At 32.1% G+C, this 16139-nt stretch overlaps 1 protein-coding gene across 5 annotated transcripts in view; it reads left to right on the plus strand.

Annotated features, from left to right (window-relative positions):
- The window catches only part of STXBP5L (syntaxin binding protein 5L), a 360323-nt gene that overhangs the window by 273998 nt on the left and 70186 nt on the right, over nucleotides 1-16139 (plus strand). For 4 of the 5 annotated variants that reach the window (XM_060010734.1, XM_060010730.1, XM_060010732.1 and 1 more), the window contains 2 exons: nucleotides 8363-8428; nucleotides 14997-15089. In XM_060010734.1, the coding sequence (XP_059866717.1) occupies nucleotides 8363-8428; nucleotides 14997-15089 (159 nt within the window). The remainder of the gene's footprint in view (nucleotides 1-8362; nucleotides 8429-14996; nucleotides 15090-16139) is intronic. The other variant, XM_060010733.1, reaches the window with a different exon arrangement.

Below are 16139 nucleotides of genomic sequence, written 5' to 3' on the forward strand. Positions count from 1 at the left end.
ACGTGGAAAAGTTGGACCTGTTTTTGAGAGTGTTGTTAGGGAAGGGCCTATCTGAGGAGGAAACATTTAAGTGAATCCTTACAAGATAAGAAGGAATCAGACAAAGCTTTGAACTTACACTTCTGACCAAGGTAGAGTAACAGGGACAAGATTTAACATCCTGCCTCAAACAAACAGAAACAGCCATAATAAATGAAGCTGTGGTTTTTAAGACATGGGACATCAGACAATGAAGAAGAGTAATTTCTGACAGATAAGAAACAATTAAACCCTATAACCATACCTCTTTATTGCCCTGAGAGAGTTTCTAGACCGCAGCAAAGGGAGAAGGGGAAACCCAAGAGGAAACCAGTCAACTCCCTATGCTGAGAAGATGGAGATGAGAAACTGGGGACACCAAAGCAGCTACAGATCCTAAAGAGAGGATCCCAGATATCTACAGTTTCCTCCTCCAACAGATCAACACATACCTATGATGTAGCTACACAGGGACAGGTAAAGAACCATCTGAAAGGATTAAAGGAAATGGTATCCAACACTCAAAGGGAATAGTGCCTATTTTTTCCCACCAGGCAGACTAAAAAAAAAAATATATATATATATATAAAATTCACATCTGCTTCTAATTAACATTGTACTGGGGATTCTAGCCAGTGTAGTCAGGCAAGAAAAAGAAAAGTTATCCAGACTGGAAAAGAAGTTAAATCATCCTTTTTCATAGACAACATGATCATCTATGAAGAAAATCTAATGAAGTCTACAAAAGAGCTACTAGAACTAGTAAGTGAGTTTAACAAAGTACAGGATATAAGGTCAGTATACAAAAATCAATTTTATTTCTGTCTACCTGCAACACTTAGCCATAAGTTAAACAACAGATGTGAAAGACCCATGCGTTGAAAACCGGAAAACATTTCTGAGAGAAGTTAAAGAAGACCTTAAAAAATGAAAAATTACATGTCTCAATATTATTAAGATATCAGTTCTCTCCCAATTGATCTGTAGTTCAATACAATCCCAATAAATATCCAGCAGACTTTTTAATAGAAATTGACAAACTGATTTCTAAAGTCCATATAGAAATGCAAAGGATTTATAGTAGTCAAAACAGCTTTGAAAAGAACAATCTTGGAGAACCAACACTACCTAATTTCAAGACTTTTTAAAAAATTAGTATGTTATTGAGTCAGGTTGGTATTGGTCCAAAGACAGATATGTTAATGGAACTCAACAGACTCCAGAAATACATCTACACATATATGGACAACCGATTTTTTTACAAAGATGCAAAGGTAATTAAGCAGAGAAAGAATAATCTTTTCTACAAATGATATTTAAACAGTTGAATATCCTTTTGTAAAAAAAATAACTTTGATCCATACTTTGTACTATATTTTTAACAGTTAACTTACAGTGGATCATAAGCTTTAATATAAAACCTAAAACCATAAATCTAGGAAGAAAGAAGAAAAATTTTGTTACCTTAGGTTAGGCAAAAGTGTTTTAGGTAATATACCAATGACATACTCCATAAAAGAACAAATGTATGGATAAATTGGATTTTTTCAAAAGTAAAAATTTGTGCTCTTCATAAGACACTGTTTTGAGAGTGAAAAGTTAAGCCATGGACTAGGAGAAAATATTTGCAAAGCATATATCTGATAAAGGACTTGTATCTAGAATAACATTTTTTAATTTCCCAGAACTCAATAATAAGCAAACAACCCAATAAAAATATAGGCCAAAAATTTGAATAAATAATTCACAAATGAAAATATAGTGATAAGAATATGAAAAGATACTCAAAAACATTCATTATTAAGAAAATCAAATTAAAACTACAATGAGATATAATAATACATCTATTATCATGACTATAATTTAAAAGACTGATCATACCAAGTACTGGCAAGAATGTAGAAAAAATAGAATCTCTTACACGCTACTGGTGGGAATGTACAATGGTATAACCATTTGTCAGGTTCTAAAGATTTAAACATACACTTATAATATGACCTAGCCACTTTAATCTAGTTATTTACCCTAGATAAATGAAAGCATATATCCATACAAAGACATTCATAGCAGCCAAAAATTCAAATATCTTTAGTAATCAAAAACTAAAACAACTAAAATCTCCGTCAAAAACTAAATGAATAAGCAAATCTCGTATGTTTGTTCATTGGTCTACTACGCAGTAATAAAAATGTATGCACTATTGATATGTGCTATACCATGGATGAATTTCAAAATAATGAATCTTACATTGAATTAGAGAAACCAGACAAAAAGGGCAGATACTGTATGATTCCATTTATATAAAATTCTAGGAACTGAAAACTAATGCAGAGTGACAGAAAGCAGACCAGTGGTTGCCTGGGGATGGGGAAGGGGCTGATATGGAGAGGGCTGGAAGGGAGGGTTACAAAAGGACACAAAGAAACTCTTGGATACATTTATTATCTTGATTGTAGAGATGGTTTCACAGGGGTATACATATGTCAAGATTTATCAAATTAAATACTTTATAAATATGTCAGTTGAACCTCAAAGAGCTATTTTTTAAAAGAGAACTAGGCACATAAAGGGCAGGGAGCAGTGTATTCCAGGCAGAATGAACAGCTTATAAGAAGGTTCTAAGGTGGTTCTAAGGTGGTCAAGGACTTTAACTATCTTCTAGAAATAGAAGGTCAAGGAGGCTTGGGGTGTAGTGATTGAGAGGGAAAGTGGGTTAAGATTTTGATGTCTAGATGAGCAGGGACAAGATCATACAAACTTCTAAAGCAATTATAAGAAATTCTGTTTTGAGCAAGAAAATGATATGCTTTGATTTATATCTTAAAAATGTTATCCACACTGCTGAATGAAGAAAATATTGTGGGGCCAAAAAGAATGAAAGCCAGTATACCAGTTGGGAGGCCAATATTATACTCCAGGCAGGAAAAGGTAGCTTTGGCCAGGGTGATAGCACTGTTGTTGGAGAAAAAAGATAGGTGCAAGAATCACTTACAGAGCTACTAATTATAATTCAATTTGGGAGATCAGAAAGTGGAATCAAAGATTATTTCCAAATTTGGGCTTGAGCCAATGACTGTCATGATATTATTTACAAAGATGAAGAAACTAGGGTTGAGGCACAGTATGTTGGTAGGGAATAGAGTTCGGTTTTAGACATGTTAAATTTTGGTGTGTATTGTTTATCCAAGTGAAGACGATAAGTGGATAGGTAAACAAATCTGAATATCAGGGCTGTAATTTAGTATGTAATGTTATGGGAATGAAGTTATGTAGGCATGGAGGGAGCAGAAGAAGGGAAGAGGGGACTTGTGGATAAAGAAACAGGAATTTCAACATTTAATTTCCAAAGGAAGAAGAATAGCTGGCAGAGAGGACTTGCCAGAGAGAAGAGAAGAAATGAGACTATTGCAGAAGCCAAATTAAAGGGGAGTGTTTCAAGAAGTGGTCAACCACATCAAATGCTACAGATAGGATAAGTAGGGTAAGCTTAGAAAAGGGTCTAGTGCGTGCTGTGCTGTGAAGGTTATTAGTGACTCTCTAAAAAGTAGTTTTGAAAAATATTGGGATAGAAGCTACAATTATATTAGACTAAGGAGTGGCAAGTGAGGAAACAGCACAACTAAATAACTCTTTTGAGATGTTTGGTTATGAAGGGGTGCCAAAAAATAGGTCAGTACCTGCATTGGAATAAAATGTTAAAAGAAGGATTTTTTTCATTTTAGATAAAGAGCATATTTTAAAGTTGATGTGAATATTGAATGATCCATAGAGAAAGAGAGATTGGTGGTAGGGGACAGAGGGAATAATAACTAAAGAAGCAAAATCCTTCAGAAAGTTACAGGAGAGGAAATCAGAGCATATGTACAAAGATTAGTATTTAATAGGAAGTTTTCTCTATTGTAATAGAGAGGTACATAAAAGAAAAGAAGAAAGCTACAGAATCAGAGGGATAAGTTACAAAATGTATGATTTGGTTGAGAAATGAAACAAGTGATTTTCACATCTCTGCTTTTCAGTTCTGTATTTTAATAGGTTTCTTTTTGAAATCAGTTTGACAGTGTTTTCTTACTCCAAACTTTGTACTGAAAAGCACACTGATAAAAATATAAGGTTCCATCTTTGAATTCTAAAAAAATGAACAAAGAAATTAAAAATAGGGGAGATATTACTTAGTAATTTATGTGAGTTTTCTAGAGTTTAGTTTAATAGTAATTTCAGTGTGACTCGAACAAATAAAACAGCTAATATAACTTAGGGCAGTGGTTCTCAACCCGGCATGATTTTGTCCCCCAGAGGATATTTGGCAATGTCTGGAAACATTTTTTGTTGTCACAATTGCGGGGAGGAGTACTCTACTGGCATCTAGTGGGTAGAAGCCATAGATGCTGATAAACATCCTGCAATATATCACCCCACAACAAAAAAATTATTTGGCTAAAATGTCAATCAAATTTGAAAGCATTGAGACCAGAGAAGTTTATATGGTAAATGGTAATTTGGTAAGAACATTCCCAAAGTGTAGACTATTTATATATGTGAAGACATTTGTACACTGGGTATTAGTCTCCTAAAGAATATTGGTATTTTATTTAACATTCACAAGTTGCTACTTCAAATAAGATATTGATTAAATTATCCATTAAGACACATTATAGGTATATATTCTTAGAAATCTTTAAATAAATGTTGATATAATTCATTGTACCCAAGGGGGTTTTGTCTTCTGATATTCAATTATTTATTTACCATAAAATATCTCTATCTGATCTTAACCGGGATTTACTATTTTCTAATGAATCACCATACAAATCTTCCAAATTTAGTTGTCCATTTGCTTTACTTATCCATATATCAAACATAACTTTCTCCACATAATCTTTGGGAAATCTCACCATTGAGTGTTCAATATATTATGAGGAAAAACACAATTATTTGGCATTACCCTGAGCACTTCAATGAATACCTACTAGTGTCAGTAATGGATTAACCAGTTTACCTGGTTTCCATTCCTTTGTTCCACATGCCTTCAATACAGCTTTAACAGTATTTCCAAGAGATTAGACATAAATGGAGGGGCTTTCCATTTCCAGATAGGATGTTGAAAGATATAAAAATTCTTCATCCCCATGGTAACAATGATGACACAACAATAATAAAATCCTGTGATAATAACAATGATAAAATTAAAATTATACTTTTCTACGAGGCTTCTGAAGAGTGGATTCAAAGAAGCCTTGATTAACTGAATTCCAGAGAGATAAGAGCCATTCATAGATAAGCAGAACCCCCAGCTGCTTTTATACCTGGGGCAAGTGACTGAGCTGGACACAGGTCAGGAAAGGAATGGGCTTTCTATAGATGGACAGACTGCAAAGAATAGGAACAACTATAGGTTTAATGAGTATCTGGACTGAACTGTTGAATGGGAATCTGAAATAGCTCTAAACACAAAATTATTCAGTTTGGCAATTCTCTGCCAACTAACCCCACCACTCTCAGAATTTTTCTGAGAAAGTGGCAGCAAATGAGAAAGCACAGAGAATTTATGCACTCTCAAAGTGCTTGCATTCAGGGGTTATTATAGAATTTGACCCAAACTGAATTAAACTATCTGAAACTGCATCTCAACCCTCTTTCTGCACAAATACTGGGAAAATTAGGAATCAGCCCCTTGAGGAAGGGTTAGGGAAGTTTGAGTGTTGGATTGAGGAGCAAAGAGATTTTGAAGGGAAACCTAATCTAATTAAAGCTGCAGACCAGCCCTAGTTCAATTCAGTACTGTGTAGAATCTGATTGATTAGCACTTCACTTGAGTTGTCTAAGGACAAAAATTGGTAAGGCTATAAAAAAACTTAAGCAACTCTCTTAACCAAATTGACCTGACATAAATAGACACCTACACCACACTAATGAAAATGTGCATTTTTTTCATTAGATGTGGAATATTCACAAATATAGACTGAGTCATGAAACAATAAAGAATTAAAATCAAGCAGAGTAAGTTCTCTGATCATAAAAGAAATTAAATTAGAAATCAGTAACAAATATGTCTTAAAATCCCCAAATATTTGAAAATTAAGAATAGCTCATGACTTAAAAAAGAAATCACAAGGGAATTTTAAAAATATTTTTAACTTAGTGAAAGTATAAACACAAAATATCAAAATTTGTGATATTGAGATGTTACTAAAGTAGTGCCTAATGGAAAATTTACAACATTAGAAGCTTAAATTAGAAAAAAGATCTCAGATCAGTAATCTAATAGCTCTACCAATATCAGACAAAATAGATTTTAAATCAAAAAATTTCACTAAAGAGGGACAATTTAAAATGATTAAATGGTCAATATATCAAAAAGATATAACAATTATAAATATATGCACCTGACAACAGAGCTACAAAGTACATGAAGCAATATCTGACAGAATCAAAGGGATAGACAATTCAACAATTATTGGTAATTTTGATACTCCACTTTTAAATATAATACGAGAACTAGGCAGAAGGCCAAAGAGGAAATAGAAGACTTGAAAAATGCCATGTATAAGACCTGTACACTCAAATCTACAGAAAGAAAATGTTTAAACATTATTGAAATGGAGGAGATACCATCTTTATGGGTTGGAAGACTCAATATTTTTAAGATATTTATTCTACCAAATTATCTATAGATTTATCACAACTCAATAATAATCTAACATATCTTTTTATAGAAATTGACAAACTGATTTTAAAATGTATGTAGAAATGCAAAGAATCTAGAATAACTAAAACACTTTTGCAAAAGAACAAAGTTGGAAGATTTCACTTCCTGATTACAAGATGTAATATAAACCTGCATTAATTAGATAGTGTGGTAGTCAAAAAAAAAAAAAGACAAATAGGCCAATGATTACAGAATAGAGAATCCAGAACTTGACCCATACATACATGGTCAATTTATTTTTGACTAAGGCACTAACACAAATCAATGAGGAGGGAAAATCTTTTTAATAAATAATCATGAACAACTGGGCAAATAGGGGGAAAATGGACCTTAATCCCTACCTCACACCATAATCAAAATTAACTTGAGATTAATTATAGCCCTGAAAATGAAAGCTAAAAATTAAAAAAGTTTCTTGAGAAAACAAAGAGTGATATTTTCATTACCATGGGGTAGGCAATGATTACTTATATAGGAACCAAAAAAAAAAAATTCTAAAGAAAAGAAAAAAATCAATAAATTGCCCTTAAGGCAAATTAATCTTTTGCTCATCAAAAGACATCTTATTGTCACCAAGAAAATGGAAAGTTAAGTCACAAATGGAAGAAAATATTCACAATACCTACTTCCGACAAAAGACTCTTAAGGAAAATATATAAAGAATTCTATTGAAGATTTGGCACTACTCAGTTCTGTAACCTTAAATAGTTTAAGCTCTCCGAACTTACAGTTTCTTATTTATAAAATGTAAGGGTTGGGATAGAGTGTGACAATGGACATTTTCTAAAATTCTATGATTTTTTTGAACCTACAGCAAGTTTATTGGTACAAATTATATAAAGGAGGTGGTGGAAAGGAATATGAATAAAGATGGTTTGGGTAATTGACAATGGCTCTTAAGTACCCCTGGGTATGGGATTTACATTAAAGTAGAAACTCTGAATACTTATTTACAAAGAAAAAATATGAAACTCTCCAATAAGGGTAGGAAAACCCTAAGGATATTTTGTGAATGACACAGGAAAGCAGACTGGCAGATAGTGGGAATTACAAAATGTTTATTAATCTATTGTGCCTATCCTCATATTTTTCAGGAAAGTGACAATAGAATATAAGAAATATTAGAAATGAGGAAAATATAGTGCTTATTATAAGAAGGAATTTGATACCATTGAATAAATCATTTAGTATTTACTATACAATACTGCATTTTTATAAATAGGTATAATATTTAAAATTTGTTATATCTCCTTGAAGGTCTTTTAAAAAGCCAATAACCGTTTCTCTTGGAAGTGGAAGATTTGATTAGATCTTTTTAAAAACCCCTTCTACTTCATGTTTTTCTTGGTTTATTTTCAGATGAAACTACATCATTTACTAAAACAGTTAACTTCATATGAAAAAATAAGAAAAGGACTTTTATATCTTTCCACCATCATATTCAGTTACCCTTTATGTATCAGTTATTGCTTATTTTTTCCTATGTCATTGTTAAAATTTTTCAAAATAATTGTCATAACATAAGCATAGAAAAGTTCTCACGGGGAAAAATAAAACCTTTTAAAACTTATAGGAATTAATAAGAATTATCTGCGAAATTTTAGCAAATTTTCTCATTTTTTGTCATTTTATTTTCAGGTTTAACTGAGCTGAATGACAGTCCAGTTCCCCTGGAACTTGAGCGTTGCAAGTCTCCCACTTCAGGTAAACATGAGTGGTATTTTTCAATCTTTTGAAGATTACTTCATTGCAGTAATCTACTGCTTTATCTTCATAATTCTTGAGAAATTCATAATTTTGGTAATTAGGTGTAATTTCATTTTGAAATTTAACCATAAGCAAATTCTATTCCAAAATAAAATAGAAATAAATGTCTTAAAATATTTATTACTTCCCAAAAAATTAAGATCAGAGGTATGAGTATAATACTTCTAAAAACATTTTAAAGGAAGTTATTTTGCAGATATATTAATAATGCTAAGTAAAAATTGTAATATTATACAGAAACTGTCTCATAGCTAGAGCTGAATTAGTGGGAAATATATACTGTAGGTGCAGTAACATATGAAACCATCCCTCTGGATCATAGTTTTGAAACATGTATATTCATTGGCAAAAGAAAAATGATAATATATGTTGTGAGCCCATTATATTAAAAATATGAGTATAAAGCTTCTTAGGAATAAGTTTTTAAGGTCTGTGAAAAAAAAAGGTATAGTACAAATTGTTGGGTGTCAGCATTGTGAATAATTTGCTTTTTAAAAATTTTTTATTTACCTGATTTTTCTGTAATATACACATAGTAATGTGTAAATTTTTAAGCACCAAAAAATTAGGTATATCTTTGACATTGAATTGTAGATCTGTTTTCATAGAGTATCAAAAAATTATTTTTTTATTTAAATTATTTTATTTATTTTATTTTTAACTTCATGCAAATTTATAAACATTTAGTTATCTCTTTATAAAGCAATGAATTTTGACTTTTAGAAATTCAGCTGGAATTGTGACATTCTTCAATGTACTTCCTTAAGAGTTGTTAGTTGTTTATTGTTATTCTTCAGGAATGTAGGCTGAATAGAATCTAGTTGTGTCCTGTGTAAATTTCTGTTTTAATCATATCCATCTAATCCTTATTTTACTGCTTTCATGTTAAGCATGGTCTCATACATTTACCCTTTCTTTTGCATTCCCATTGGCACCATCTTAATATAGGTATTTATTACACCATACCTAGAATATTACAAAATTATTCTAACAGGTGTCTCTATTTTCCATCTCTCCCTCTTAGAATTCATTTTGCATATCATGTTGCAAAATTAATCTCCTTAAAATATTACTTTGATATTTTCCCGTGTCAGAAATCTTCAATTAAAATATAATTTAATATTCTATATCAAATTCAATTTAACCTCACTTTAAATTCTCATCCATAATCTGAATTTGAATAGTAATACATTTATTAGGTTCTAATATCAAAAAGAAATAGAATAAAAATAAATTTCCCTCCCATCCTTCCCCATACATTGTTTCTACTCTCTTGAAAAATTAAACATTATTGGTAGTTTCTTGTTTATCCTTCCAGGCAATTTGTGTTTGTAAACAAACCAAAAAGAAACAGACTTTTGCCTTCTGTTTTGTACAAAAATAGTAATACTATGCACTTCGTTGTACTTTGCTTGTTTCACTTTACAGTGTATCTTGCTTTCCATTTCATTACATAAAGTATTTTCTTATTATTTACATTTATATGATATTGAATTACATGTGTGTACTATAATTTATTTAATCAATTTACCAATTAAAGGACATATAGTTTAGTGCCAGTCTACTGCTATGTCAAACAATGCCACAGTGACTAACCTTGGTACATTCCTCACTTTAAATGTGTGCAGGTATATCTATCAGATAAATTCCTAAAATTGAAGTTGCTGGGTCAAAGAGTATACACCTGTTTAATCTTTATAGATACTCCCCAACTGCTCTTCTTGGGGTTTGCACAGTTCTCTCTCCTTCTAGCAATAACATGAAAATATTGGTTATCAAATTTTTTTATCTTTGCAAGTCTGTTTGGTAAAAAGAATATGTCAATGCAGTTTCAATTTACCTCTCACATATTATAAGTGATGTTGAACACCCTTTTATATATTTAAGAGTTCTTTAAATATTTTTTGTAAATTATCTATTCATATACTTTGCCCATTTTCTATAGGGTTGTTCATTCTTTTTAAATTAATTAGTCCTCTTCATAAGTTAAGAAGATTTTCCCTTTATGACATGAGATCCAAATATTTTTCTCAATTTTAACTTTTAACTTTGCTTGTGGTATATCTTGCCTTAGAGCAGTTTTTTTCTAATCATTGATCTTTTCTTTTAAGGACTTCTTTATGCCCAACAATTTAAATACTATTGGTTATCTACTTTTTAACATTTTAGTAGAATTCCCCTGTCATTTACCCTTTATAGTTACTTATCTTGTATGTTTGTACTTTCTCTGAAAAATTTTTTCATTACGGAACATTTCTAAAAATATACAATACACATATGAAAAGATTGAGAGCCTTTCTTTAATTAGGGTAACTAAATTGATCTATTTTGCTGTTTAAACCCAAACAGTGGTTTTACTGGTTTTTTTAAATTTGTTTTTTAGCTTACTGATTTCTGCTTTATCTTTATTAGTCTCCTCTGTTTTCCTTCATTTTACTTTTTCCTTTTTCACCTGTTTGTGGTAGATGCTTAATTCATTTATATTTATTGTTTCTTACATATTGATAAAACAAGGCTAAATTTCTCTTTGAACTCTGTTTTAACATGTAATAGCTTTTGATATATTATGATTGCATTAACAGTATTTTCTATATAGTAAACAGTTTGTTTATATTTCTTTGACCCAAGAGTTATTTAATGTAAATATGTGGCATTAGGTAGCTGTAAGTTTTACCTTATTAATCATATTATTTAAGTCTCTCATGTCATTACTTATATTTTGATTACTTGACTTGTCAAAGATGGGGAAAAGGTGAATTAAAATATTGTATTAATCATGTGTTTCTGTCTATTTTTCCTTGTATCTGCTGTTTATTTTTTAAAATATTCATGTGTAAATATTCAAAGATATATCCATACATTCTTTACCATTAATCACCATTGTTCATTTCATATTGTGTCCTTCACCTGAATTCACCTTGTTTGCTATTAATACCACAACTCTTGCTTTTATTTGTAATTTCTTTTTGTATTCCTTGGCCTTACCTCTTTTGAGGTAAACTTTTTTTAAACTGAGGTGCAATATGTAAACCTCAAAGTGCATAATTCTTAAGAGTTCAGGTAGACTAGTTTTTACAAATGAATACACCAAGTAAACTTACACAGATCAAGATATAGAATGTTACTGGAACCCCGGGCACCTCCCCTTATGCCCCTCTCAGCCACTAACCCCCACAAAGTTACCTACTATTCTGACTTTTATCATCATAGATTAGTTTTGTGGGTTTTGGACTCTCAGATGAATGGAATCATTCAGTATTTACTTTTATTTTTTGCTTATTTTGTTCAACATTATGTGTATGATATCTATGTTGCTGAATGATTTTTATTGATGTGTAATGATCCATTATATGAATATATCTCAATTTATGCAGTTTATTATTGCTGAACATTTTAGGTGGTTTTCAGTTGGGGGCTATTATAAGTAAAGCTTTTATGACCAATCTTGTCTAATTTTTAATACAAATATAACTCATTTCTGTGTTACATGTATCTGGGAGTGAGTTTTGAGGTCATAGGGTATGCATATGTTCAGCTTCAGGAAATACTACCAAGTTTTCTAAAGTGGTTGCACCAATTTTACTTCCATTAACGGTGTATAAAAGTTCTATTTGTTCCACATACTTTCCAATTTTCTTTTTTCAGTTTCAATCATTCTGGAGTGTATATAGTGCTGTCCTGCTGTAGAATTAACTTGCAGTGCATATCCCTGATGTCTAATGATTTTGATGAACTTTTACATTTATTGACTATTTTTAATATCCTCTTTTATAAGATATTCAAGTATTTTACTCATTGTTATTATGTTGCCAACTTTCTTTGATATATAAGAAATTCTGCATATGTATGTAGATAGGTAGATACATACATAAAAAGAAGTACTTTTGTTGGATGTATATAGGGCAAAATATCTTTTCCCATTCTGTGCCTTGCTTTTACTCTCTTAAAGGTGATCTTATCATGAGCAGAAGTTTTTAATGCTAATGTTATTCAATTGATCAATACTTTCTTTTATTATTAGTGCTTTATGTGCTTTGTTTTATTTTTAAGAAAATCTTTGCCCACCCCAAGTTCATAAAACTATTTCCCTATCTTCTAGGAGGCTTATTGTTGTACCTTCACTTTTAAGTTCAAGTTCCATTTGAAATGTATTTCTGTGTCTAATGTGAGGAAAGAGTCAAGGTTTATTACTTTCATTTAGGTATCCAGTTGACAAGGACCATTTATGAGAAAACTATCATTTCCCCCACTACACTGAAATGGTACTTTTGCCACAAATTAGTGTACTCTACCATGTATGTGCATGTTTCTAGACTTTATGTTCTATTTCATTTGTGTGTTTACCATTAATCCAATTCCACACTGTTTTAATTGCTGGAGCTTTATAGTATTGATGGTTGTATAGGTCCTCAATTTTGTTTTTGTAGCTCTTTTTCAAGAATGCTATAGCTATTTTAGGTCTTTTCTTTTCATATAACTTTTAGAAAAAACGTCAGTTTGCACACAAACAAATATGTCTGGATAGTGATTGTAATTTTATTTCATCTATAGATCATTTGGTCAGAAATGACATTCAACAATGAATTTTCCACTTGGTATCTCTCCATTTATGTGTCTTCTTTACTTTAATATTTTTAGTCTTCTTTGTAGAGGTCTTACACATCTTTCATTAGCTTTATTACTCAGTATTTGATATTTTTATGTTGTAAATTTTTAAATATCTTTTTATTATTTTTTATGGCTAGAATATAAAAATAATTAATTTTTGTATATTGACCTCACGTCCGGAATATTTGATAAACTTATTTCAGTAATTTGTCAATTCTTTTAGATTATCTATGTATCCAATTATGCTCCCCCCTGTTAAAATGACAGTTCCATTTCTTCTTTCTAAGGGAAAAAATTAGCTAGGACCTCCAAAACAATGCTGAATAGATGTGGTGTTAGCAGATATCTTTTCTTTTTTCCAGTCTCAGGTATGAGTCTTTCAAGATTTCAGAGTTAATTATGAGGAATATCTCTGAGTAAGAGAGGTCAGAAATTAGGAGAGCCAGAAACTGATAATCATTTTATAACTCTGCTTTCCTACATGGATCTTAAACTCCCTTTTAGCCCAATAAACCACAAGTAATATAGGGTGAAGTTTAATATTTTATTAAATTAAATATTAATAGAATAATAATTCTAATTAATAGAATGACTATTAAGTATTTCCTTTAGGATGATGAGAGAGACAAGAGTAGGGATTGGGAGCTGAAAGGGTCCCAGTGAGCCAACCAGAATGCTGATGTTCTCAGCTTCCAGGATAACAATCATTTCATATTATTCATTCACCCAACTATTTAACAAGTAATTTACAATATCTACAGTTAGAGTGATATTATGATATCCACTGAGAATAAACTAATGAACAAAATTAACATACCCCATGCCAAATGGAACTGACAGTCTATCTGCAGAAACCAACATTAAAGCAATAGTTATACAAATTGTTATTATTTTTCCTTAAAGCTGTGTAACCATTTTTCCCTCACCAGGTAAGCTTGTGCATTTTGTGCACTGCATAAACATACATCCCAAGGGGGTGAGCAGAAGCTAACATGAGCCCTAGCTCCACTTACCTGGAACAGAACTGCAGTCCCCTAAAGGAAACAGCCCCTTTTTCTTTGGCCCAAGAAACTAACCAAGCCTTCAACTGTAGGGTTATATCTGCCCACAAGGTGTGCATTTTTCTAATTTGTCCTACTTGAAGGTTTGCCTTTAAAAATCATTTTCCCAGTTCAACATCATTTTTTAGGTTAGCATTATGTCCTAATACAGCTGCTACCTATGCAGCTATCCATCCTCATGATTCTCACTGTCCACAATATACAACAGACTTATAATGCTACCAAATTCAAGTGAAGACTAGGGTGATAGAAATATTTATCCTTAAAAATATCTTGGGCTTCCCTGGTGGCGCAGCGGTTGAGAGTCCGCCTGCTGATGCAGGGGACGTGGGTTCGTGCCTCGGTCCGGGAATATCCCACATGCCACGGAGCGGCTGGGCCCGTGAGCCATGGCCGCTGAGCCTGTGCATCTGGAGCCTGTGCTCCACAACGGGAGAGGCCACAACAGTGAGAGGCCCACATACCGCAAAAAAAAAAAAAAAAAAAAAAAAAAATCTTTATTAAAAAATATCACAAAAAATAATGTCACAAAATACTAAAAAAGAAGTAATCAACTCTGTTGTTCTCAAACCTGAGTTAGAACTAGGTATCATAGCCTAGTTTGAATGCTGCCTCTGTGTGATTCTACATGTCTAGAACCCCGTTACATCCTCTAAAGAAGAATGCTTCTTCCTTCCAAAGAGTCCTCTGTTGAGGCAGTACCAAAATACTCAGGTAAAGGCACAAAACAGACACCCTTCCAAATAGTTATCATGAAATTCACCTCTAAGGTAAAAATACTTGGTTTACTTGGGCTAAAAATTACATGCCAATAGTTTTTTATTCCCTTCCTTTAGGACTTGCTACCAGAACTCCCGAGGCAGCACCAGGCTTTTATAGGAATGAAATACCAGCTGTGAGACAGAGGAATCAAGTACATCACTTGCCAGGTGAAAGTGAAAATCTCTTTTATGAACAAAGAAGTTATTCATACTCCATAATTTTCTAGACTTCACAATTTGTCTCAAAACCTTTATTCTTACGTGTTGTGCTGAAAACACAGGTCTCTCACAGTGAATGAAGACTAATTTTCCTAAAGCAGTGGTTAAAACTACAGACACCAACTTCAGGAGATATAAAGCAGGAATACCTAAGGCTTTTGACATTTGCCATAGAATTTAGATAGTGGTGGGGGTTTTTTTACTGTAAACCTGGATAATTTCATCAGGCCTATAAGAAAATAATGGAGTGGCCAACAGATAATTTAGGGAAAACCTAACAGCCAAAAAGTAGTTTTGTAAAAATTCTTCTTAACTCTTCATGATACAATTAAATATTTTCTGTGATCAGAAACAACTGTGATTATCATGGAAACTGCAAAGAATCACCTCAGAGGGGCACTGCTGTCTCAAAAGTAGTGAGCAGAAAAAAGGTCCTGTAAATTTTATGCAGATTCATTGAATATTTGATGCTGCTCATAGGGACCAAATCAGAATCAAACACAAGTTGTACAGCTTCTTAAATTAGGCATTCATTAAAAAATAGTTGTGACTAGATTTACAACTTTAACAAACCTGAATTACCAATGTTCTAGACCCCAAGTAAAGTCAGTGACTAAGGAACCTAAAAATAATTGTAACCCACAATTTTCCAAGACAGCAGTTTCTTTTTTATTCCTTGTGTAATACAACACCCCTGTGATATGCCTTTTTTCTGATGAGAAAACTGAAGCTCAGAGTATTTAAATAAGTGGAGCTAGAATCCCAACTGAGTTCTATTTAGTTGTAAAGCCTGAGCTTTCCCCCTGATTTTCATTAATAAATTGAGAACAAAAAATATGGGAATTACAAAAAATAATCACAATTGGAATTATATGACATCCGGTCAGTGGAGACAAGATGGCAGAGTAGAAGGATGTGAGCACACCCCTTCTTACAAAAACACCAAAATAATAACTGCTGAACAATCAACCACAAAAAATGCTGGAAAATACCAAAAAT

Source organism: Delphinus delphis, chromosome 4 (assembly GCF_949987515.2).
Source record: "Delphinus delphis chromosome 4, mDelDel1.2, whole genome shotgun sequence".
NCBI lineage: Eukaryota > Metazoa > Chordata > Mammalia > Artiodactyla > Delphinidae > Delphinus > Delphinus delphis.